This window comes from Filicampus tigris, chromosome 7 (assembly GCF_054856515.1).
Source record: "Filicampus tigris isolate MCC_2025a chromosome 7, RoL_Ftig_1.0, whole genome shotgun sequence".
Lineage (NCBI taxonomy): Eukaryota > Metazoa > Chordata > Actinopteri > Syngnathiformes > Syngnathidae > Filicampus > Filicampus tigris.
Window position 1 is genome coordinate 14,694,162 of NC_141223.1, and position 27,144 is coordinate 14,721,305.

At 41.4% G+C, this 27,144-nt stretch overlaps 1 protein-coding gene across 2 annotated transcripts in view; it reads right to left on the bottom strand.

The window, feature by feature from the left end:
- b3glcta (beta 3-glucosyltransferase a) overlaps nt 1–22,032 on the bottom strand; it is a 59,586-nt gene extending 37,554 nt beyond the window's left edge. The window contains exons 1-2 of one of the 2 annotated variants that reach the window (XM_086036253.1): nt 21,764–22,032; nt 13,477–13,520 (exon numbers count right to left, since the gene is read on the bottom strand). In XM_086036253.1, coding sequence (XP_085892379.1) covers nt 13,477–13,520; nt 21,764–21,815 — 96 coding nt within the window. In that variant the 5' untranslated portion in view covers nt 21,816–22,032. Of the gene's footprint in view, nt 1–13,476; nt 13,521–17,584; nt 17,637–21,763 lie in introns of those variants that run through there. The other variant, XM_086036254.1, reaches the window with a different exon arrangement.
- Between the last annotated feature and the right edge of the window lie 5,112 nt (nt 22,033–27,144).

A 27,144-nucleotide genomic window follows, 5' to 3' on the forward strand; every position in this document is an offset into this window, starting at 1 on the left:
AAAAGGTCTTATTGCCAGGGTGTTAATGAAAAAGAGTCAAAAGCTGCCGTACGGCCATCGCAAACTAATTGTTGCAAAACAAAGATGCAGGTTACAGGTGCATATTGTCGCTGTCATGTGAAAAACACTTATCGCCATTTTTTTTTCATTTTCTTATTTTTATCTGCGTTACAGAAATCACACTAAAAGTGAAAATTAAAAAAGTTTCCAAAATTGGAGATAAGTGTTTTTCACAGGACAGCGGCGATATCTATATATTGATAGCTTCTGAATGATCCAGTGAGCACATTTGGGGCATAATAAGAAAGTGGAAAGCCACTCATACCACCATAAAATTTGCCACGATCAGGTGGTCCTCGCTAGATTTCTGACAGAGGAGTGCAAAGAATAATCAGAAGAGTTGTCCAAGAGCCAAGGACCACCAGGGGAGAGCTTCAAAAAGACCTGAAATTAGCAGGTACTCTTGTCACAAAGAAAACAGCAAGTAATGCACTCCGCCGCCATAGCCTGTATACACGCTCACCATGCAAGACCCCATTGCTGAAAAAAAGCATGTCAAAGCTCGTTTGAATAGCATTTGGACAATCAATTAAATACTGGTAAAAAAAAAAATCTGCAAAATTGAGCTGTTTGGATGCAATAATGCACACCACGTTTGGAGGAGAAATGGCACTGCACATCACCCTAAAAATACCACACCCACGGTGAAATTCGGCGGTGGGAACGTGATGGTGTGGGGCTGCTTTTCAGCAAATGACCCTGGTAAACTTCGCATCATTAGAGGAAAGATGAATGGAGACATTCTTGACAAAAATCTGGTGCCATCTATGAGGATGATGAAATGAAACGAGGGTGGACATTCCAGGAGGCTATTGAGCCAAAACATACTGCCAAGGAAACTCTCAATTGGTTTCAAAGAAAAAAAATAAAGCTGATCGAATTGCCCAGCCCATCACCTGACTTGAATCCAAATGAAAATCTACGGAAAGCACTGAAACTCAACAAGCACTTCGTGGCAGTATCGTTCCAAGTACTCATGAAAAGTTTTGAAAGAAACATGAACTCTACAAATCCTCTGGTCTGTCAGGAGAACAGAATGAATTAAGGTGAGGAATTTAGTTATATCAAATGTGTATGTGAATAATGTGAGTTAAGGCTAGAGTTCGACAATATGCTGACGTAAATCACTCATTAAACCTGTCTTTAAATGTGTTCGGTGAAGTTTAATCAACAGACAAATTTGAAATGTGCAAAATTATCAAGTGTGTACAAGTGCACAACATGTTACTTGTGTACAAAACCTTATTTTATTGAAATCACACTAAAATGATTGTAAATATACTATTACATGTTTTGACATGCTCCTAACAACATTCACAAATTATTTGGAAAATTATGATATATTGCCCACCTGTAGTTATTTCACAGTACAGGCTGCTGATGTGATCATACTTTTTACCAAGGCATGCAGTTGGGGGAAAAAAGTCGCAGAGTGCTGAAAGGTTTCGCTTTCTTGGCAGATCTGTGAAGCTATCAACATCTCAATGTCTGTTGGTGACCACTCAGCTATGAGAAGATCCCCGAGAGAGAAATCATCAATGGAGGAGCCATTCTGGCTTAGCTGGAGGCTACCACAGAGAAGAAGCACTGAGGAACTACATTGAGAAAAAGACTGTTGCCGTCAGATTTGATTCAACTCCAGATGCTGAGAGATGTGTGATAAATATCCTTTTTTCAAATATAAGAATATACACATTTGCAAATATCTGTTGCTTTTTCAAACACCTTTTGTAAAAATACACTTAAAATTTGAATAAACAGAGTGCAACGTTTATCGCAACTTCTATTGCAACTTTTAGGAAAATTGCCCACGAAATCAGGCATTTTAGACAAACGCAAACAATCAAAAAATGCTTGCGAAATCTTGAAGGGACTGTCTTGCACACATGCAGAAGGAGGCGTGCCACTTAAGCCATTTCTCACATGTCGGTAGATAGGTGCTTTTGCACGCATGTACAAAGAGTTCAATGCAAACCAAGTCTGATGAGTTGCAAAACTCCTCGATATTCCACCTACATTACAAAAAAAGTGTTACATAAGCACCCAAGTCCTAAAAGCCCAAAGCTGATCCTTTGCTTTGGAAGCTCTTCATACATAAGCTCATGCCTTGCGCCACAATCCATCCCAGAGGACACACACAGGCACACTCACATTGCAGATGTGTCAGGTCGCATTAGCTTTGTGTGCGATGATGGTGAGACCAAGTCAAGGTTGCAGGTTTGCGATACACCACAGCAAAAATCTAACAGTACACTTTCAACACCACATAATATTGAAAGGTTGCCACTCAATGGAATACAATAAAGCATACTTCAAGATAATGCCAAGTGTCAGGGTTCTACCGACAGAAATTGAAATGAATAATTGTAAGGAGGCATGATGAGATTAGTGGATGAACTTCAGTGTTGCCTTCACTTCTTTGTTTGAGTGTCCGAAATGACAAGTTTTTCGCGATTTTTGGTGGGGTTTGTGTTGCGATCAAAAATTTGACTTTCGAGTGAGCTTCAGGCACTTCACCACTAGATGGCAGCAACAACCTTCACAACACCCAGCCACCCTCAGGTCATGTAGTTACCTTTGCAATGAAAGCATCTCAATTTGTTGTGTTGGTTTTGTTTTTTTGTTTTTTTTTGCTCCCGTTTTCTATTTTTTTGTGGAGATATTGTGCCATATTTCAAATTGAACTGGTACAACTGTATTGTCCGTTTATTCTCTCAAAGCATTCACTGTTGCATTTTGTCTACTTATAAAATGTTATCACAATGCTTACATTTGGATTTTAACATTTTAAGCATGCAACTCAGCAGTATGTACTTAATGTATGATGTAAACTTGTATTATTAGTCACACTTCATCACTGCAGTGGCTTTATTGCTATGTGTAATTATGCGCATCTCGTCAAGGTAAATTAAGGATGCAATTAAGTAGTAGGAGGCAAGAAGTGGGGCCGTAACCGTAGCGACAAGGATCCTACTGCATGTATTGGGTCACAGGAAAATCTTTTAAACTACTTCAGCCTGAAATAATCATAATTAAATATTCATTAGATTTTAATGCTTCATTGTTGAATTAGTTTATAATGCAGAGTGTAGACTTGGAAGAGAAATTACTAATTAAGTTGATACACATGTGCTGCCGCAAAATTTTTACATACACACCATTAGCCAACATCAATAGCAGCACACTGTTATCATTTCAGCAGCAAGGCAAGACAATAAAAAGGGGTTAACCCATTAAGGCCGGGAGCGCATAACCACTTTCTACCTCTACAGTCGGGAGCGCTGTTGCATCTTTCGACCTTTAAGGCCAAGAGCGCGTATAGGTTATTTTCTTTTTTAAAAGCAAATTTTCGGTCTCTTAGCCAATGAAATTCATCAGAATAGAAACATGACGGTGTTGTGAGCCCTAGGAGGATGTCTGGAATTTTTTCGGGCAGTAATGGCAGTCGCGGGAGCTCTGAAATAAATGATGGCAGAGAAAAAGATGACGTGCTATTGGACTTTGAACCAGTGGAACGTGATATATGGTCAAGTCTCAAGATACGGTATAGGTTTGTGGACAATGGCGATAGATTGCTTTGTAACAGAATGGATGGTAACTACCACTCTTTTTTTTTTTTTTTTTAATTAAAAATAGTGCTTCTCTTCCACTGACACTTTATTTTTATAGTTTTGATTGAGACAGTAAATAATAAACTCAGGCTTGTGTGAAAGCCACGTCTCAGCTCTCAAATTATTTTGGAATGATGTTTCGACCTGCTACAGGGGATAACTATACAAATGAAAGACCACAGACCACAGCTATTAATTATTTTGGAGGTGATGAATTTCCAGGAAAACTTCAGGTTTTAGAGAGTGATTCCAACGTCGACCCTGGGCTATAGAGAGATGTTTAGCCAGGCACATTAGGCCTTAATGGGTGAAATGGGAGAAAGGAAGACATTTTATTTTTGAGAAGCTAACAATTTGTCAAATGAGGTTTTACTCAAGCATTTATAAATAGGAGAAACTCACTCTTTACGCATACACACCATTATCCAACATGAATGGTAACACACTTTTATGATGTCAATAAAAAGGTGAGACATTCTGCTGTATTTGGGGAAAAAGTAACTCCATCGGGCGGACAAAGCCACTCTGGAAAAAGAAATGTTAAATCGCAATGATGTTTTCCTGGTTAAATAAAGGTGAAACAATAATCAGTACAATTTAGTTTGTGTTAAGTTAACTGCTGGCTCAAAAGTCAAATTTTCAGTGGGACTCAAATGGGTTTGGACTCTAATGGGTTCAACACCCTAAAATGCTATTAATATTTGAGATCTATATTTCAGGCTGATGTAATTTTAAAAGACAACAAAAAATTTGAAAAAATATTGGGCCAGTTTATGGGAAGGAGACATGTTTTGTCTAAATAAGCATCAACTTGAAAGCTGAGGTGAAAAACTTGGGTTGCAACTAACAACTATTTCATCTCAACAAGTTAAAAACTTGTGAATTCTGCTTCTTAACGGTAACTATTCCACTGACGCAATATTGATCAGAATGCCGTGTTTAGACTAGTGAAGGCGCATAGAATATATTCTTGGGATAAAAATGTTTGGCTTAACTTCCCTTTTAACCCATTCACTGCCAGACATTTTCAGACCCTCTTTTACCCTAACGTTTGAATTTTATTTTTAAATATATAAATAAGTTCCTGGAATTGAATGGCTGGTCTGTGAAAAGACACGTAAATTTGTCAATGCCGGTGAATGAGTTAAGGCAGCACAAGGTTAAGTTTTCAGTTTCGGTTTTGTAGGTATTCCCACAACACCCCCTCCTCCCAACGGGGGAAGTGACGTATACCGTGAAGCAGTCAGCACATTTGCAGAGCTGGGCATCACCTAAACGCCACCGCGTTCCGTCCTGCATATTTAATCAACCACATGGTCTCGGTCAATCCCTTGTTGGCGACAGCCAATCGGCGTCGAGAACGTAATCTTCACGTCACAAGCAGGTGCCGCAAAAACAACAGACGTGGTTTAGTCTGTGAAATAAAAACAATATGGGTGCACATGTCATTGTGTCTGTGGGACCGCAAGGTACAAAACACTGTTTTGACCAACTGGGACCATGTGGGTCGATTAAATATGCAGACGGGAAATAGGCGATATGCCCAGCTCTGCACACTTGTGGGTTTTTTTTGCGGTGCGGCAGGGTTTGTGGCACCCTAATCAAAGTTGCTTCGTGCCAGTAAAAGCGATACAGACCCCCTCAGGCCATGACAAAGGTACCATTCAACCAGTTGTAAGTTGATGTTTCATCAGAAGAGTTCCGAAAATATTTCAAAGTTGAAAACTTACCGGGTGTTGCGGTTTAAAAAAAAAAAAAACATTTGATATGCATGATTAGTTAGGCTGATGTATTTTTAAAAGTGAGTCATTTCAAGTACAAAAATATTAAGATGTATTTTATTACAAATATTTGGGGAAGGTGAAGATGAATTTTTGACACTTGAGACAATCGAGGGAGGATATTTACGGTAAATGTCCCAAAGGTTGGAACTGTTGAATTAGAACTCATTAATAAAACAAAAGACTCAATTAGACTTTACATTTGCATGCCAGTATAATTCCAAAGGTTGAATATTCGACCCCTGTATATCTTCCTCCAATCTTTCATTAAATGACCAAAATACACCAAGCTAAATATGGCAGCTAATCACATACATATGAACATCAACTAAGCTGATGACCCCTGAGAGGACCCTCCAACGCTCCACCGGATCATCCTTCACTCAGACTGTATGCTGATGCGCTGACTTGTCGTTTTATGAGCGCTCGGTTCAGCTGCCAGAAAACGCACCAGACTGGAGAAAATTGTTGACAGTGGTCTAAATCTTGTTGCCCCGGGCAACCACAGTGGGTGGGGCGGAAAACTGTCATGTCATGTCGTGTGAAGCACTCAGAGGGCTGATCTACAGAGCAGACAATCACTTTCAAGTTGGCTATGTTCGAGACTACAGCACTTTTTGTCAATTGATACGATATGCCGTGACCGAGGATGTGCGGCCGATTTGGTGGAGAATTTATATACCGCATGTGCAATTTAAAGTGAAACTAAACTAGCTTCAAGCTGGGCCCTCGTAACAGATTTTTTTCACAGTGAAACCTTGGACTGATCATCAAACTCTGATGCCAGGCTCTGCCCATATTAGATGGCGTGGACATGTAAATAAGCCTGACAACCTGTCTGTGATACCTGCTTCTGACTGAAGCTTATTGTGGCAAATTCTCAGCCTCGTACTGTGACAAAGGAAATGAATCCAAATGTCACAAAGCCAAAATGCCTGATTCAAACTGTTCCAAGTTCAAGCATGGAGCTTTTCATGCATAATGTTATGATTTATATGTCCACCCAAGTTGAAAAATAAATACATTAACGAATTAGTTTATAAAAAACTGCCAGGGGCTGATTTTGTTTCCCCAAAATGATAAAACTGACCAGATGCTCCAGCCAGATTAGATGACAAAGAAAGAAAAAGCTTTGCAATGGGGTGTTGCCCATCTCTCTAGCATAATTGCTTTGTGTGTATGCATTCCACAGTAGGTGTTCTAAAAATTACGAGCCCTGAAATTCACCGGGAATGTCTGCTACAAACCAAAATGGCTGACTTACTGTTCGAGTTCAGACATGGGCCCATGACACTCATTACTATAGACATGTCCGTGTCAATTTGTTTTGACTGGTGAATCTGATGTCAGGTGCTGTTTTTTTCCCAACTTTAAAAACACCCCAAATGATGACCAAAGCTAAAAAAAATAAATAAATAAGAAAAATAATAATGTAAAAAAAGCTTAAAAAAAAAAAAAACCTTTTCAGCTTAGCTGCATCAGTCTGTCAAGAATACATGCTTACAATCGGGGCTCATTTGGACCAATTTCCTAATAGGAGTGTGTCAAAGTACTGGGGATCTAATGATTCACTGAAAATCGGTTAAAAATCTACATAAACGGCTTAAAATATGCATGAATGTAAAACTATAAAAGGGTTGATTCGCAACGTCATGTTAACCATAGCCGCGCTCTCTCGTGTCTGCTGTATACAAACTGCATAGACACAGGGCTGCTAGTAAAGTAATCACCAAAGCTGGGAAGTCCGTCCCGGGGGCGGACCGGTCCATCCCAGACGGATGCCCATTGTTGAGGCAGAGGGCGGGCGGTGACACTTTTTAAAAAAAGGGCGGACTAAGCAAGGACGGAGGTGGATTTTAGTCCAGCCCACTAATCGGCATGCGTGACGTGGTCATGAGGCGGCCAAATTTCATATCAACCTACTCTGTGAAATTGGCAAACAACACAAATTGACTCCGATCACTTCAATCGCACCACTAGTTATCCAACTGCGCAGGATATTTTTCAACAGGAGATACAGCGAGAGTTCTACTAGTATGACAAGTTTTGAGACTCAGAGTCAGAGCCGGACGCACACGTCGTTTTACGGTCCTGCTGGAGGAGTACGTAGCTTAAGTTGTGCTAAAGCTAATGCCAAGAAATATTGCCATCATGGTGAAGTTCAACAGCTGTGAAAAAAAAAAAACCTCAAGAAAGTAAAAATATACCAGGTATAATAAGCTCATCGCTCACGGTTCTCCAAGCCTGGTCTCTTTTTTTCATGTCCCGGTACTTGTAGCTGGCCGTGTCATATGTAGTAGCCCAGTAAATATTTTGTTTTATATTTTGCTATTTTAATTTTATGAACATTCTGTTTCAACAATTGAAGAGTTATTTCTGTGCATTATTAATCTACATTGACCATTGTGTAAATATGCTTGTTGGTTCTGCATTGTCTGTTGTAGCAAGGGGGGCATTTATTAATGAGACACACAGGGGCACAGTTTTGGGAAGTCAAGGTCAAAACGCCTAAAATAAAACATTACGACTTTTTCCCGTGATATGATAGACATGCGCACCAAATTTTGTGTACAATGGAGTAATTTTTTTCTAACTCAAAAAGGGGTAACAATTTCACCAGGTTACACGTGCTTGCAAAAATTGGTGAGTTTTCAAGTGTTAAGGTGATAATTCATCGGAGGAAGAGTAATATACAAGGCTTCCAACATCATGCAGTAAAACAACTCAAAAGTACCTGGTAGGCAGAGCTGGGCACTTGACTCTTTTTTTGCCGGTCTGGCCGCAACCCTCCACCCTTGACCTGGGTACCCTTCCGGCCGCAACCCTCCGACCATATTCATAAACATTGTCGGCCCCCGCCCCAGGGTTGGATTTGTCGTATTGTATGTATAATTATTTGGGTCCAACAGACGGCCAGAAGTCGCAGTCAACAAGTTACTTATTTTCCACACTTCCCAGACTTCAAAATAAAAGCATACCAGCAAACCACTATACATAGCAGGTTTGCTACGGCGTATTTATGGAAGTAGGGAATACAAGACAGAAGAAATGCATGAACTCCACTTTGATGTGCCGGCGTCATCCTTGAGTGCTGCGCGCAGCTTGACTATACTCGTGGACACAACTTGTTTTGAAACAGTTACGTTCCAAGTTGGGGGGCGTCGCTTCAAAAAGACAGCGACAACAATGGATATCGTGCCTGCTACAACCATAAAGGGACCGAGATGACTAGACGATGCATTTAATTCTATTGCGAAAACGATCTGGAAGGTGGCGGCTAAGGGGGAACGTGGGGGAGTAGCTTCTTTTTACACATACGCCGCTGCCAAACTAGTTTGCTTTGCAGCAGTAAGGAGCTGCGTGGTGCATTCTCTCCTCCGTGTGGGAAACTGTATGTCATCGCAACATGTGACATAATGGACCGATCAGAGCAGCAACAATTCCTAAAACAACCACCGCTCCAAGTGCTGTACATGGTGCCAAAATTGACAACAAAGTACTGCATGTTAAAGTCCGGTATTGGAAACATGCTTATCTTTCTGGGTAGTAGCTGCGTTGAGGATTCACTTTTATGTTTTTGAACTTCAAAACAAAGATGTGTGAAAGATAAACATTTCACTTATAGTGTATTTTTAGAAAACGATTTACTGTAAGGAGATGTTTGTTTTCATTGAACTATAAGACATGCAGCTGAGCCTGGGAGCTCCCTGCACTTTTTTGTGAGATTTAAAACAAAGTTGTCTATTATTTAAGATGTAGAAAAGCTTTAACATCTAGTAAATCACTAAAGTTGTTTAATAAACATGGGCTTAAAGGCATTTAAACGAAGTCAAGTGTTGGAGATTTTATTTTTCATAAATTTGACACCATTTTACCCCTTTTTTCTACAAATAAATATCGGCTTCAAATATTGGTTATCGGCCGCCTTGACGACTAATAATCGGTATCGGTCCTGAAAAAAGCATATCTGTCTATCCCTATTTTAGTATCACATAATGCACAGAAAGGCCTCACAATCTATGTTTGATTTGAAACTATAATTGCTTTTTCCTGAAAATCTGAGCACCTGTGGGACTAAACTAGCAGCAAACCACACAAACGCAAGACAGGAGCTGGTGAGTATTTAATCAGATTTTTTTTATGGTGATGAGACGAGTCCAGCTGGTTGGAGTCGGGAGATATTCCTCATCTCATTTTACCCTCGTTTGGCCGCAACCTTCATCGAAACAACCCGAGGCCAAACAGTGATTAAAACAGGCACATGCTGTTGCTTTGAGAAGATTAAAAGCAAAACAAATTCGCAAAATTTACAAAGCTAATAAGCCAAGCAGTAATTAGGGCTTGAGCATTAAGCGGTGCCAAGGCCCACTCGGAATCCTTGTTAATTCTTCTTGTTCTGATCAATTAATAACCATTTTAGAGAGTCTCGCCATGCCTGAAAACTTCGTTTTTGGCCAGTTTGGTGGGTTTTTTTGGGCTCATTTTTTAAAAGGTCCTTAAAAACTCACCCAGTAGTGCCCACAGAAAGCTCGAAAATAAATAAACACATACATAAATAAATCAGCTTCAACACCAGTTTCCACCGTCAAGAACTTTGCTGTTTAAAACAGTCAAACTTAGTGCATGTCTGTCAAAACAGAATGCTGGAAAAAGACGGAGATTGAACAGGAAGTCAGCCATTTTGGTTAACCCATTAAGGACGGGAGCGTTTCTACCACTAGAGCCGGGAGCACTGTTGCGTCATTCTACCTTTAAATCTGGGAGTCTTTTTGTAATCCAATTCTCCGTCTCTTAGCCAATTTAATGCATCAGAATATACACGTGACTGTGTCGCGAGACCGCGGAGGATGTCGTGGAATTTTTTCGAGCCGTAGGTAGGCTAATGGTGGACGCCGTCAATCGCCGGGAGCTCTGATAAGTAACAGCAGTGCTATATAGGCGACGCGCGCGACCAGTGCAACCAGTCGAACGTGATATGATATGGTTTGTAGACAATGACGATATTGACATCTTTGTAACAGAATAGAGAATGGTAATTACCACTCGATTTTAAAAAAAATTAAATAGTGCTTCTCTTGCACTGACACGCTATTTTTACATCTTCAATTGAAACCAATTGAAGCCAATTGACATGTGGCTTTCACACAGGCAGAAGTTATTATTATTTACTATCTTCAATTGAAACAGTAAATAATAATAACTTCTGCCTGTGTGAAAGCCACATGTCTAAGATCTTTAAATTCTTTTGGAATTATGTTTGCTATGTCTGCTACAGGGGCTGAGATATTAATCATTTTGTAAGTGTTGAACTTCAGGTTTTCAAGGGTAATTCCAATGGCGACCTAAGGTTTTGGGGAGCTGTTGAGACAGTCCTTAATGGATTAAACTCCCACAAGCAAATTCACCCAAATAGGCTCCAATCGGAAGCAGATGCTAGATAGCCAAGCTTTTAGCGGTTAGCTTCAAGGCAAGACATCTTACTGTAGCAAGCAGAACTGCCCCTTGTGTTTCTAAGACATAGAAGGGCTCATAGTAATGTTCCAAGTGGTTGTCAGTTACAGTAGACTGACATTTATTAACATTTCCTCAAAGTCTGTTCAATACCTTGAATTTGTAACTCGCCTTCTCCTGTGCCATGCTGCTCTAGCGAGAGAGACACAGGAAGCTTTATGCTGATTGGCTGTGCTGATTGGCTGTTACCTACTGCACAAGGAACCAATCAGATGGTGCTGTAGGTGGGCCAATCTGCTTTGGAGGCAGGGCCACTTGTGCAGCACACAGAGAAAGAGACACGCCGCAGCAAGCTGCATTAAACCAGCTTTTAATTTAGCGGCCTTAAAATAAAAATATTTTTAAAAGGCTGATGCCAATAATCGCCAAAATGCCAAATATCTGCCCCGATAAGCGGCCCGGCCGATAATCGGTCTATCTCTACAGAATTGGGTGGGCTCATCTATCATAAGAGGGTGCACAAAAAAGTCTCAAAAACTCATGCCTGAACTGAACATTTAGGTTTGAAGCAGCCATTTCATCCAAGTTCATACTAAAGAAATTTCCCACAAGAGCCCCGATCAGGAAGCAGGGCAACATCAAACCTCCAAGCATTTTTGCCTATGCCAATTAATGTGGAGTGTGCCTGGTGTCCAAGTTTTTAATCATTTTAATAATTCATGATGAAAAACAAGGGTGCGCGGTCACGATCATCCCCTCTTGCAGCTTTAACAATGTCTGCTATTATTCAGGGTCTGGTTCTGCTTTCTTAAGCCAGGCCACGTCTAAACTGGAGCACTCGCATGACCCAAATATGTACATTCCTTTCTAATTTGTTAGTGTTGTCCTCTACTTGAGGAAATTAGGGCGGTGTGCTAACCTCCCGGTTTGCGCAGTTCATCCAGATCCTCATAAATACATTAGAACACACATACACACACACACACACATACACGTGTGCACACGCACAAAGATTTTAGGGCCTTCCTCTGGTAACTGAGCAACAACCTTCTTGCTGCCACCTGTAAAGGTCCAAAAATTAGGTCTTTTTTTTTCCTCTCCAGAGTTTCATGGACCGCCTCGTCTAAGAATGAATGTACCGAAAAGCTTGCAATAAAATACCATTCATACCTGTTTCTTTGACTTTATCTGTCCACGTTTTAACATAAGAATGTCCGAGCATGTCCCCGGGAATCACTGCTCAGCAAAGGTAGGGGACTCGAATCGTATGACTTAAATCAGGTCTCAATCGTATGCCTTAAATCAGGTCTCCAGTTTTACATTTGGGACTTGCCTGTGTATTTCTGAAAGACTCAAATTGACTTTGTATTATTCACCTCGCCTTGGCTTTTACTTGAAACACACAACTTGAGAAGGTGTTCCTGTTTACTGTTGAAAATCCACATTTTTAATACTGTGTGCCATTGTTTTTGTCTTGGAAAGAGAATTATTTATAATCCACACGCAGGATCTCCCTGCTTCCACTTTCATCCGACCCCCTGATACACATACACTGTTTTGCAGACCGTCAGAACTTATGGCACTCTCACGTCAAATTACATGTGACTCAGAGGGAATAGAAAAAAAAAAAAAAAGCTAAAAATTGGTTTGCTACCTGGATTTATTGGAAAATTCAGCCCCCAATTTCATTGATTATCATTAACTGCTATGTATGACTATCATGAAAAGATGGACAAAAAAGTCCCAACAAGCTATACCTGAAAAGACATACAGTAGGAACTATGTCATTTTGGTTTATAACTGCCAATTTAGCGTCATTCTGTCGTCAACATTTGACCCAATTCCTACCAATTGTGAACAAAGTATACACTACAAGATGACTGGACAATGATATATTTTAAAATGGTCAACTTTTCATCATTGCATGTGGGTGGACCACTGTGGCAAAGTTTGATGACTCACCATAAAACGGTAATAAAAACATTTAAAAATTAATTTATTTTGTGTTGAAAGCAAATGCCACCATACCAGTAAAATCTTGACAAACTCGCACTTACCATGGTAAACTGGGATATGTATATACTCTATACGTTTCAAAGTCTTGGTATGCATTTCCCACCCACCCTTTTGAGTCTTCCTCCCATTTGGTTGAAAAGTTCATACATTGCCTCCATCCAAAAAAGACAGATTTTGACAAAGGCAAAAGGAGATCAGAGAGGGCCAAGGCAGCAATTTCCCATTCCTGCCATGCTAAGCAACCCTGCAAGGAGGCTCGCTGTGAGCATGTTTACAGTTACGCTACGAGGAAGCAAAGCATTCATTATTTATCGGGCTGCAAAGTACCAATGCAAAAAACAACAAAAAAAAGCTTGAGAAAGGAGCGCAAAGCAAAATGCAGCTTTTTGATCCCAAAGTTCATCATTCAGCAATTATAGAGGGTGGTGGGAAACATTTGTTTTCTCTGAGCAGGTAATTAAGGTCTGAAACACAAGCAGGGGGAACCCGAGGACTGGGCGATTAACACAAGCCTTGTGGTTCAATTTGTTCGCAGAACAGTGGAGTAAGACACTTACCTGTGAGGACTCTGCTGAGCTGCCAGCAGCTAAGATGATGTGACCTGCAGGGAAAGACCAGAGTTCAGATTAGTTGACAATTTATGCAAGCAGAATTTAGTCATTCTGAATTATGTATTTCTCATTCGGATGTTTTGGCCTTTTTGGAAAATTCAGCTCCTGAATCCAATTTCGCCTAGCAACTTTAAATTCAGCAGATGTGTTAATCATGAAACGATGTATAAAAAAGTCTGTAGAAGCCACACACCATAAGAGACAGGAAGTCAGCCATTTTAGTCTGAAGCAGCATTTTCTGTGGCAATTTTGCCAAGTTTGCTTACACATCAGAAAAAAGCATACTGGTAACTTCAACGTCAAATTCAGTCCTGCTTCGCAACATGTGGCTGACGTGCATCGCGAGTGGACCCACAAAGAAGTCTCAAGACACTCCGAAAAGAAACAGGAACACAGCCATTTTGGTTTGATGGAGCCAAATTAGGGTAGATTTCGACAAGTTTGATGTCACACCGTCAAAGAAATACGAAACAATACATTTTCAGGTTCTGAAAAAACATTCACTTAGCAACATGAAATTTGGTAGGCATGTCTATCATGAGAAGACCCACAAAAACGTCTCAAGAAGTCATGCTTGAAAAGACATAGGAAGCTGTCCATTTTACTTTGAAGCAGCCATTTTTGGGTCATTTTGGCCATTTCCAAGGGTCCTTCAAAAATACCCTCATTCTTGAGGTTTTGTCTGATTGCTACCAAATTTGAAGCACGTATACAACATAAATGGTTGTGCTAGCTTGTGAAAGGTTGGAGTTTTCATCTTTACCTCCTGGCCAGGCTTTGGACAATATTTTCTATTTTTGTGGATCTAAAAGACCAAATTAAATCCTTCAAACGGAGCCACTTTTGAGAGCGCACCGTCTGCATTGTCATCCATCACAATTTATAATTGGACCGCCGTGATTGGTTTCTTTCTCATCATGCTGTCAGCGATCCTGGGACTCAGATCCTCCTCGTAGAGGAATGCCCGAGAATCAATACGTTTAAAAAAAAAATAATAATACAAGACGCGCTAGAGTCACACAGCCGGTTATTAAATCAGACCGTGCCATGCCAGCAGCGGTTCGCCAGAATGGTGACCTCTATTAGACGTCCACGCTGAGAAAGTAAAAGTGCTGCGCTAGCCATTAGAGGACAACTCAGGAGTGTTGATGAAGACATAAAACCAGCAGTTCTTCAGGAACGAGCCTGCAGACATTCATTATACAACTGTGCCGTTAGTAATAAAAATGTCTAATAAGAATATACATATTTCCCTGCCAGGCCTGGCTTTTATAAGCAAGTGTGCGGTGGCTTGGTCAAATGTGATTCCTTGTTTCGCCAAGGAAATCTCATCTATTTTTCAGAGGCCCCATTTGATTTCAAAAGACACATTTGGTGAGCGCTTAGGCCTGAGGCGAAGACACTAGCTCGGACAGAGAGAAACACCTAATGGAATTACTGCATGGGGTGAGTTGTGCTAAAAGGGCAGAAACACACACATACAGATGGATACAAGACAGCTTTAAGCAGCCAAGACCTGACAAAAGGCAAAAGCACCATCAAAGCTCCTTTCGCACTGGCAATTCAAGCCAGCTTCAGTCAGCATGGAATTTTACCTTCGATCAGGGGTCACCAATCGTTTTGAATCTGAGAGCTACCTCTTGCGTAATGCAAATTGTTAGCAGTTTGCTACGCACTTCTGAAAAAAAAAAAAAAAACTCAAATTACTGTTATATTAATAATGAATGCTGTTAATTTATGTGAAGACACTGATCACGTTAAAGATTTCTCACAATACATATATGCAACACTATTATTACAAATGATCACTTCCACAACATCCAAGGAAATCACAATGTCCCATCAAAGGTTTTTTATAGAACAGGTCCACGAGCTACTCATGTGGTCCTTGGGGGCTACCTGGTGCCACGTTGGTGATCCTTGATTTTTTTCATGCGTTTTTCATATACACAGTACAGTATATACAATTGAATAGGTGTCAAGTACTTTTTGGCATTTGTGGGTCGGCCATGTCTTTAGCGCCCATTCTGTTTATCAAAGACAATACATTTTCCCCATTCAAATGAATTAAAACGCCATTAATTTTTCTTGTTACATTTTAGTTCACAAAAAGTGCTGCAAAATCTAAAGCATAATTAATTAAGCCAATCAAGGCAAAAGTCACGCAACAACACACACGCAGAGTAGTACAGTAGTGTAACCGTGTGTTGTTGAGCCTTTAAGGGGGATTCACGTGGCAAGGCCGCATCTTTCCTCCCTAGCTTTGATTCCAAGCGTTCTCTTCAGCACACTACAATCCAAATTCGCAGAGTAGCACAGTTCAATCGCAATTAAGACCTAATGAGATTGAACATTATTTAACGTTGCAGTTCAAAGGATGTAATGGTTCCACGGGCGAGGAGAAAATTGAGATATCGAAGTTTAAACAAAGGCGTCAGCACAGGTCTATCGTCTTAGCGGGGAAGCTAATTAGCATCCGTCAGCTTTAAATCAGCGGATGATCTAGGGTGGCTCCCCCACAGTGGTGTGAGCTTTTGATTTGAAGCTTTACAAGAGGAGCACAGGCTTGTACCACGTTTAGCTGTAGCTTTATGAAGTAATAAAGGCGTTCTACTATTTTAATAGATTAGAGATTTTTTTTTGTGTTTTAAATTACATGATTTGGGGTGGTGCTCTATGGATGGTTGTGTGCAAAAGTATGCTTGCAATATAAGGCACAATACCAACTTGAACTAAGAGGTGACTCGAGCAAGATGGTGTGTTTTGTTTTTTTCCTGAAAAGAAGCCATTTTTGGAAGTCAGGATTCCACCTGACCTGACAGTGACAAAATGCTCCAACCACAGAGGTTCTCGTGTTTATCTTAAGTGGCATAGTCGATTTATTCAAAAGCATTCTCAATAGACACTTCTTCTTTCTCTGGTATTACAATTTTCAAGTTGGTTGACTCTCGTGTCTCCAGCAAGCATTAATATGAACACAGGAGCTTAGTCATATTGCTTGCGTTTCCTTAAAAGTACAACATGTTTCAAGCACCAACAACAGTTTCCATTCCCTCGTCATTCTACCCAATGGTGAAACCAAAATTAAGCCACAATGGAGATTTGAATCACATTTTTTGTCTCTCAAATCCTTCGCTCATGCTTTAACATTTTAGCCAGATATAGTTACAACTGTGAGTGGGTGAACATGAAACAGGTATGTGCTTATTAGGGATAGACCGATATGCTTTTTTCAGGGCCGATACCGATAATTAGTAGTCAATGAGGCCGATAACCGATATTTCAAGCCGATAGTTATTTGTAGTGAAAAGGGGTAAAATGGTGTCAAATTTATGAGAAATAAAAACTCCAACACTTGACTTAGTTTAAATGCCTAAAGCCCGTGTTTATCAAACAACTTTAGTGTTGTACAAGATGTTAAAGCCCTTCTAGATCTTAAAAAAATAGGCTACTTTGTTTCAAGTCTCACAAAAAAGTGCAGGGAACTCCCAGGCTCAGCTGCATGTCAAACAAATATCTCCTTACAGTAAATAGTTTTCTAAAAATCCACTATAACTGAAATGTTTATCTTTCACACATCTTTGTTTTAAAGTTCAAAAACATAAAAGTGAATCCTCAACGCAGCTACAAGCCAGAAAAGTAAGCATGTTTCCAAGACCGGACTTTCACATGCAGTACTTTGCCGTCAATTTTTGCACCATGTACAGCACTTGGAGCGGTGGTTGTTTTAAAGTGCTCTATAAATAAAGTTGAGTTTAGCTTTTCATTACGTGGCTTACACACAGACACGCACACACTGGCACTCACTCACGTCTTACTTTTATCAACATTTCCCGATATTATCAGCAACTTCTCTCAGGAGCCATGTCATTCACAAAGCAAATTAACTGTTGTGACATTGGGGGAGTGGTTAGCTTGAGCCACAAGGCAGCTTACTGTGGCGAGCAGAACTGCCCCTTGTGTTTATATGACATAGAAGGGCTCAAAGCAATGTCGCTAGTGAGTTATAGTGGACTGACATTTATTAAAATTTCGGCGAAGTCTATTGCATTACCTTGAACTATTAACTCGCCGACTCCCATCATGTATGTGCCTAGCTCGTCCAGGAGACAGAGAGAGAGAGAACGAGCAGGGAGCAAGCACGCAGCTTTACGCTGTTTGGCTGTTACGCAATGCACAAGGAACCAATCAGATGGTGCTTTGGGCGGGCCAATCTGCCGATGGAGGCAGGGCCAGTCGTGCAGCAAACAGAGGGAGAGAAGCACGTTGCAGCAAGCACGAATTAAGCAGTTTTTAATTTATCGGCCTTAACATGAAAAAAAAGACAGATGCCGATAATCGCCAAAATGCCAAATATCGGCCCCGACAATCGGCCCGGCCGATAATCGGTCTATCCCTTGTGCTTATACAGCGTCAATGCAAAGTGAACTGCTAAAACACAATTAATGTCATAACAATACAACATACATAAGAGAATACAGTATCCATAAAGGTCAACATATAAGTATACATTGAACACACAACAAGCATGAACAGAAAACCATCGTTGATAAACTACCAGAGGTGGGCCTCGCCTAACCGTCACAGAGTTTCCCTCTGCATATTTAAACGGCCCACGTGGTCCCAGTCCGTCCCTCGTCAGCGACAGCCAATCGGCTTCGAGAACGTAATCGTGATGTCACACGTAATCGTGATGTCACGTGCGGCACGAGCACATACGCTGCCAAACAAAGAAAAAATATCAAAGAAAAACAACTGACAACCCACACACAGCGCGGTGATCGGTGAAATAAAAACTATTTGAGGCACGTGTCATTGCTTCTGTGGGACCGCAAGGTACACAACGCTGTTTTATTTTTTATTTTAATTTTTGTCTTACTCTGCCGCGTGTCAGGAGTGCGGCACCGGCGTGTGACGTGGTACAGGTTAAGTCCGTTCTCTACGCCCTTTGGCTGACTCGGACCGATTGGGACCACGTGGGTCGTTTGAAGCCCACGTGTGAAGTAATGTCATAAAATGCCAAATGAAATCCAAGTAAAGTAATTAAACATTCTATAAAAAATAAGAGCATGAAAAAAATCATTTCTATTTCATATATTTGACAAAACATCAGTTATTTGTGAACATCAACACACCGTGGTATGGATGCAAAGTATGAGGAAATGCTGAAATCCTCATTCGGCGAAGCATTGTGCATTGACAGCAGAGGAGGAGGAAGTGCTAATCATTCGCCAAATCAGTGGGCAGGACCCAGTCACGTGACTCTGTTCGCACTGCAGCCGAGCTATGTTTCAAATATGGAGGAGTGTCCACTGTCCAGCGGGGAATCATAGCAAGGCGTGCGAGTCCACGTTGTCCTAATCTGAAAATGGTTTGGGGTTGACAAGACTGACGTCGGTGGGAATAACATTGTTAGATGTGCCAAAACCGTTACCGTCAAGAGCAATTCTGTTCCACCAATGAGCCATATGGATTACGAGGAAAACTTGGCGACCGCTCAAGCACGCTAAACAAAAGCTTCGTAAACACACTCACTCAGAAAACGGTCACCGAGTGGCGCCAACAAACACAAATGCACGCACACAATACTTTAGCGAGCAAGTCAAACGACAGCCTGGATATTCGGTTAACATTCATTTTTCACGCTTGTGGTCCACATCATTCATAACTAGCCTGTATTGCAGCGGCATGGTGCACAAACTATGATGGCTTATTAGTTTTTAACCTGGATTTAAAAGCATTTACACTCGGGGCTGACTTCACTTCTGTTGGCAGCTTATTCCATTTGTGTGCAGCATAACAGCAAAATGCAGCTTCCACCAAAAACAAAACAAACATCACCAATCCCATTCTCTCCTCTGTGGATGATTAGAACCGAAGCTTAGTGGGGGACCTTCTCTGCCTCTTCTTTCTCTTAATTACACTGCATTTACATGCACTAGAGCTCAGTGCTGTCCCCCGACAGGTTGTGGCACTGTGTGGTACTACACTCAAAGAGCACAACTTAAAAATTCAGTTGATATGTGAGGAGCGTGGTTTGTAAAATGCCTTGAGACAACTTTGGTTTCCAATTCAAATGAAATTAAAATTCAATAAAATGAAATTCAAACTTGCCTTAAGACTGTAAAAAAACACGATTATTTAAAAATCTGCAGGAAGGGCGTGGAAGATGAGCCACAATGCACTGCAGCTAAGATCACCTCTGACTTCTTAATAGTTGATCCTCTTTAGGGCAAGGATGTTTGGCTGTGCAAAGATTTCAGCTTTACAAATGGAGGCAGCATAAAAATCACGTTCGCGGTCCAAAATGTCACAGTTGGAACGTGGCCTGGATGTTTGCTGCTGCTGCTGCTGCTGCTGCTTTTAATTCTGTTCTCAGCGTCCGCGCTCTCAAGCGCACATGAGGGAGGACATGGACACACACTCCAAAAAAAAAACACTCGGCAACAGATCTGGCCCAACTGAACACAAACACATTCCTGACCTCTTCCTGCTTGCCGCCATTTATATTCAACACAGGCAAAGACACCCTGGCCTGAACCTACTGGAAGAACATCTGTGGCAAACAAACAAGCTTTTGGCACAGGCACGAGGCGTCCTCATATCCTGCAGTCACATGGCCGCCCGTATTGTGCAAGTGGAGTGTGGAGTGGGTTAATTAAGAGGACAGGCAATTTCTCATTATTAAATCAAACCATAGAGAGATGTGTGCCAGGAGACTCAATATGGACGAAAGCGGTGTTTCGCCATCATTTATTAAGACATGGAGCATATTTTACATGGGTAAACTGCGCCGGCACAAAATGAATAAAAATGTCATGAAAAGTATAGACAGTAGCGTGAACCCCATATTTGATCTTGGGCATGAATCACCTATTTGCAGATTTTTTTGAGGACCCTACCTTCCATTATTCACTTGAAATACTCAACTATTTGCTGTTTTTGTGTTCAGGCTATAACCATGTCTAATCTAAAATTACAGTGGTGCTTTGATATCAAGTAATCTTGCTTTTGTTTTTCTTCCTAATGATGTGCCGAGGATATCGTCTCGGGATTCGATATCGGCAGATACTCAAAACCAAGTGACTCGGACTTGGGAGCAACAACATGATCGGGACAGCCATGTTTCTTCACATTCTCTTTGTATAATTTCTCACATTTTTATAAAATATTATGCTATTCTCCTGTATTCAAATGCAAGTAGCCCAAAAAAATGAACGGCTAAATTGCATTTCAATTCATTTTAATGAAAATGTATTTGATATACAGTGTGAATAAACTGTGTTATAAGCTTGGCCATGTAACAAATTATACTCTTAAATCAAGGCACCACTGTAATAGCAGTGTGTCCAACAGGCAGAGATTTCACAGCTGTGTAAATCCATTTGAGACGTCATCATTATTTCAGCATATCTTTACTTTGTGTGACATTTTTGTTTGCAGTGAGATATTTGCCAATGTCAAATGCGTGTCTAGGCACAACAAAAGTTGAGGAAATATTGCTTTAGTGGGCTGCCTTTGCATTCAGTGCACAATCAATCCCAGCTGCAGCCACGCAAAACACTAGTGTATGCACTTCAATATGGCACGCAAGAAAACACACACAGGATATGATTTGAAACATACTGCTTTTGTCCATGATTTTGATTCCTAAAAACGAATGAAATCTTGGCCTGTGTGCATTTATGATAAATGTATTTATGGAACACTGGACATACCTGATGTGTATTTAAAATATAGCTGCTGTATAGATCTTTCATATTTATTCTAAATTGTAACTCCAAGTACATATTTAGGACGAAATGGTGTTGGTAATGCAACTGTTGAAACACACTGGTGAATAATGAATATTTTTGCGAAATAAATACATAAGGTAGCCTGAAATGCCATCACGTGTTTTCTCGCAGATAAGGGACTATGTAACCAAATAAGACATGGACTTGCAACGCTTTCATAAATTGACACAAGTGCAAACTACACGGTTTTTTTTACAGATACTTCAACCAACCTTATTAAGTAAGATAACTAATATTCGTACTCCGTTACTTGCCAGACTGTTCTGTCGTTTTTTGATGTTACAGGATTTACCCTGCAAACTTCCTCGGGAAGTTGTCAGCGGTCACTTGCGGAACGCTTTCGTGGAAGAGTCACGTCTTTTAAGTGTGTGTGATAGAAATAACAACAACAGCTATTGTAGGGAAAAAGTGAAGGCGAAGTGAAGGCGGCCACTCACCGAGGGAGAGCAACAGCAAGCCGGCGACGTGCCACTGCCGGTCCCGAAGCATTGTCGTCTCGGTTCGCCGAGGCCCGGTGACACCGGCCCCGGCCCCACACGGGCAGCTCGGCGTGTCGGGGGCTATCTAAGCGCGGCCACAAGGCACATACGACGCGGTGTTGGAGCTGAGCACTTTGACGGACAAACGGGAGAGTGAAGTGAGGAGAGAGGCAGAGTGGGACCTTTCGCTCAGCTTGTTCTCTTCTCTCGTGGTGGTGGGCGGCATCGTCATTTGACGAGCGCGGCTCAAGGGCGCCGTCTGGCAGGCCAGTCGAGACACTGCACCCGGTGGGAGCCACAGCGATTATTTTTTTTATTGTTTTGTTTGTCAAAGCCAGAAAAGAATTGAATTGAAGTGGAAAATGTGTATTTTTTTAAAATGATTTATTTTTATGTACTATGTGGGCATTCGTCATTGCTTTAAGCCTGGTTCACACGGCAGGATATTCGGCCCGATTTTAACCCAAAATGTGTTTTATTTAGGTGGGTCTCTGAGTTTGGAAGTCGGACGACAATTTTAAAATCTTGCCACAGGAACCAGGCTTTAGTCCATCCATGACACAGGTGTCAAACCCAAGGCCCTGGGACCTGATGAGAATCTTATTTTATGGGGCCCACGAAGGCGAATCATGTGTGTCAACTTAACCTTTCTTGCAAATTGTTTTCACTTTTTAACAACACTGACATGTGAGATACTGCAATGTGTTATTTGTAACCAATCCTCCCCTTTTAATAAATTGAAAAATAATTGAACAAACAATTACTTCCACGCTTCTAATTTCAAAACTAGCTATCCATCAATTTGTTGTGTAAGCCTATATGTGATCAAATAAGGAAAAATAATTGAACAAACAATTACTTCCCGGCTTCTAATTTCAAAACTAGCTATCCATCAATTTGTTGTGTAGGCCTATTTGTGATCATATAAGGCGATCACACATTTATGTGTTATGATACTGTGACTCGGTTTGGGTCTTAAGCTCCTTGATTTTGCTAGTCGCTTTGTCCTTTATTTGGTCACAAAGGGTTGGCCGTGTTTGTTCTGTATGTAAGCTTGCGTTACTCACATGTTGTCAGAACGCCTTGCCTTCCATGTCCTGCTCTGTTTTACCTAGCCATTTTTGTCTCCTGTCTGCTTTTGGGTCCAATTCCTGCTCCACACGTGACAATATGACAATATTCACAGTCAGCGGCACTCCGAAGGACACCATAACTACCCCCAACAAAAAAAATGAGTTTGACACCCCTGGTCTATGAGTTCTCATCTATATTTAAGGCCTTCCCAGTTGGTCCGAGTCAGCCAGACGGCGTCGATAACAGACTTACCAGAATCATGTCACATGCAGGTGCGGCACTACAGACAGGCAGCCAAATAAAAAATAAAACAGCATTGTATACCTTTCAGTCCCACAGACGTAATGACATGTCACCCATATTGTTTTTATTTCACCAATCACCGCACTGTTTGTGTGTGGGGGGGAGGGGGGTGTCTGTGTGCGTGTGTGTGTGTGTGGGGGGGGGGGGGGTGTGCGCGTGTGTGGGGGTGGGCTTTTATTTGATATTTTTCTTTATTTAGCGGCGTGTCTGCCTTTGGGTCGTTTGCGTGTGACATGAAAATTATGTTCTCGACGCCAATTGGCTGTCGCTGACGAGGGGCACACTGGGAACACGTGCGTCGGGCGCAAATACAGACGAGAACTTAGTGACGGATAGACGATGCACACCTCTGTTTATTTCCTCCATGAGCTGTCACCTTTTCTAGTGACATGACAACAAAATAAAAGTTGAAAAAAATCACCAATGTCACCGGAAAAAGTTGGATTAAAGCAACAAAACGGTGTTGAAACTTGTCAAAATGTACAGAATCGAGGAAGTTAATGACCTTTTAAAGCTTTTAAGGGCAAATGTGTTTCAAACTTCGGCCTGTGCCTGAATGTCTGTGCGAAGCAGTGTGCGGCTCTTTCGGGACAAATAAAAGCAAGGAGAAGGTTTTTGAGTCGAGATAAGCATAGGGAATGACTATTTGAGGACCAAAATGCATGGCGAGGCTGCATTCAGCCGTTTTGGTCCTCACCTTTGGAATAGCCTGCCAGAGGATGTCAGGTCTGCAGAGACTGTTGATATTTTTAAGAGGAAGCTCAAGACACACCTTTTTAGTTTGGCTTTCAACAACTTTTAAATAATTTATCTTTTCTTTTGATGGAAGATAATTCTATGTTTTGCTTTGAATGTTTTAAAGCACTTTGAGTTGCATTTTTATGTATGAAAAGTGCTATATAAATAAAATGTGATTGATTGATTGATTGATTTGTGCCATAAAAGCCATTTCTGCGGTGCAACCCCCATCCACCCGTTGTTTCTTCGGTTCCCGGAGATTCCCGCAACATCACTGCCAACGGATGGTTAGCCTATCCCTGTGGGCAGCTCTCCTGCATCTCCCCCACCCCATTCAAGGTAAGACGACAAATTTTGGTGATGTATCATGTTCTTTGGCAACGCACAAATTGGATGTAACTTTGTCTGCATGCAAAAAAAGGTTCAAAATTGGTCGGGATAGCGCGTGCGATAAACATCAAAATACTGAAAGAAAATCATCAAAACGAGGCGACAGGAGATTCCACTGCACATCATATCTAAAAATATATTTTGAACAAGCCAGAGCAAATTTTTCTGAGAGGAGTGCAAAACAGACCTGCATGACATTGTTATGGTTCGGGCAGTCAGCTGAGTTGTGGGCCTGTCCTTCGGCGCCGCTCCTGTACTGCATTCCCAATCAAGGACTTAAAAAGACAGACGGCGCCAAAGACCTGTTGTCAGATTAATCTCCCTTGGGTGCTTTCATTGCTCTAATTTCTTGACGAAGATAACTTTTGATTCTCTGGTTCGCGTGTTTTTCCGAGTGTAGTGTTTTGTTTTCTTGTAAGGCGTGCTTCATTGTTTCTTTTCAATTGAAGTTTTCCTGATCCTGTCTGGCAGGTAATTTTGTGTTAATCTCTTCCTTGCCTTGTGTTGCAAGCATTTTCTGTTATTCCGTTTTTCCTGGTGTGTTGCCAGCAATTTTTGTTGAACTTTGGATGGTAGTAACCTTTTGTTAATCATTTTTTGTTTATCAACTTTTCACTTGTCTACGTTTGTGGGATCCACCCTTTTCCTGGTTCCAACAGAACCTTAACAGACATGATCACGTGAAAATGGCCCCACAAAAATTGGAGTCAGTGGTCACATACCTATCTTATCATGTGGGGCTTTGTGTTTCCCTAATTATCCTAGTAGCTAAGTTTCCAGGGGCTTTATGTCCCTGGCATGGCAAACAGGTCCTAGGTAAGGGTCCAGACAAAGTACGGTTCACAGAACCCCTATGATTAATAACATGAACAAACGTTTTGATACGCTCGGTGGACGAACCTAACATGTGGTGGTATTATTACTGTAACGGCGTCCACCCAAATTAAGGATTGAACCCATGCTTCTGGTTTTGGAGCAAAAAGCGCTGATCGCTGACCTAAAAGTCCAGGCTAACAATGGAAAGTGAGGTCTTCTAAGCACGCTGCTCAAACTGGCAACCGTTACCATGATACGAAACATTTTCGTCAACGGGAGGGGAGGGGGTGGGGACTGTCTTTCTCAAAATATGTCAACTTAATGTCAAACTGCACTACAATATACTGTGAGCTGAATATTTCATTCCCTTACAGCTCCAGTCATAAATCACGTCAATTTGAGATAGAGCGTGCACATGAGCATTTTCAAAACTGAAACGCTGAATGCAAAGCGCACGGAAATCAATTGAGGGATGGTTGCTATTTGTTACCACCACGGCAAATAAATACACAATACAGTATAAACATGGCCCTGTCGTAATATATATGGTGTTAACATTAGGGCGCGTGACTTCCTGGAAGTGGAGGAGGGGGAGCCAAGGGGGGAGCGAAGGTGAGGATGATAAAGTGGCACGATTTAAGGATCTCTGCGGGAATAATGCAGCCTATCTCGCTTCACTGGCATTGTACACAGTGGACTGTGCAAAATGCAATTTTGCACGCATTCCCCGTGATGCAACACAGTTATTTCCACATTTAATGGCACAGTTTATCCCCCGCATATGCATCGCTTCCCTCAGACTCACTGAGCGAAGGGTTGAAAGAATTACATGCTTTTCTTGTTTGTTTGCTTTCCCATTCGGTCAGGGATACTTCCGGGAAGAGGAGCTGTGGCAGCTCCACATGGCAGCCTGGCCAAAAGTGCCTGTGGGGAAACATCAAAAAATGTTTGGACTTTCGTCTAAGTAAAGTAGAAAAATCTTTATTTTTTTTTAGGGTATACATCTCAAACCATCCATCCATCCATTATCGATACCGCTTATCCCCACAACGGTCGCGGGGCGTGCCGGAGCCTATCCCAGCTGTCTTCGGGCAGTAGGTGGGGGACACCCTGAATTGGTTGCCAGCCAATCGCAGGGCACACAAAGACAAACATCCACACTCACAATCACACTTAGGGGCAATTTAGAGAGTCCAATCAACTTACCATGCATTTTTTTTGGAATGTGGGAGGAAACCGGAGTACCCGGAGAAAACCCACGCAGGCACGGGGAGAACATGCAAACTCCACACAGGGAGGCCGGAGCCGGGACATCTCAAACCTTTTACACCAATTCAAAGTATGCATCAAAAACGAGCCATAGGTTTTATTTCTAACAAGTGAATGTAATATGAATGTAAGCAACTGCAAAATTAAGCACCGTTTAAAGTAGGCATGACCACTTTGGTCAAATATAGGGAAAAAACAAAACCCCCAAAACAAACACAGATGCGAGTGAATTCAGAGATTTGTATCAAAATACATGATACACATTTGAAGATAATTTCTGAAATCGTGCAAGGACTGAAAACTTTCTAATACAGTACTACATGTTTTACATAAAGGGACAGCGTTAAACTGTTTATCACTATTTAACCATTTTTTCAGGGGGGAGGTGCATGGCTACAACGGAGCCGAGTGACTCACTTGGGCATAGGCATGAATCGCCCCTTCCCCACAAAACAAAACGTGCGCGCCTTTGCTTGCATCAGTGGTTATCCAACTAGCTGATCTACCGAGCTATGCCTTCATCCCGAAAATACATCTTCGCTTCGGATAATCTGCTGTCGTGGCCGCTTTTATGTGCCTCGTTGTCGGCCGTGTCTGCACACACACCATGCAGAGAAAGACAGAAAAACGTGGAGGGGGATTTTTATTTTTTTTTTCAAAAGTTCAACTTGACAGCAAGCATGTGGAAAGGCTTCAGACTGCCGTAGCTGCTTTAGAGCGCCTCATTGTCAGCCGTGAGTGATAGCATA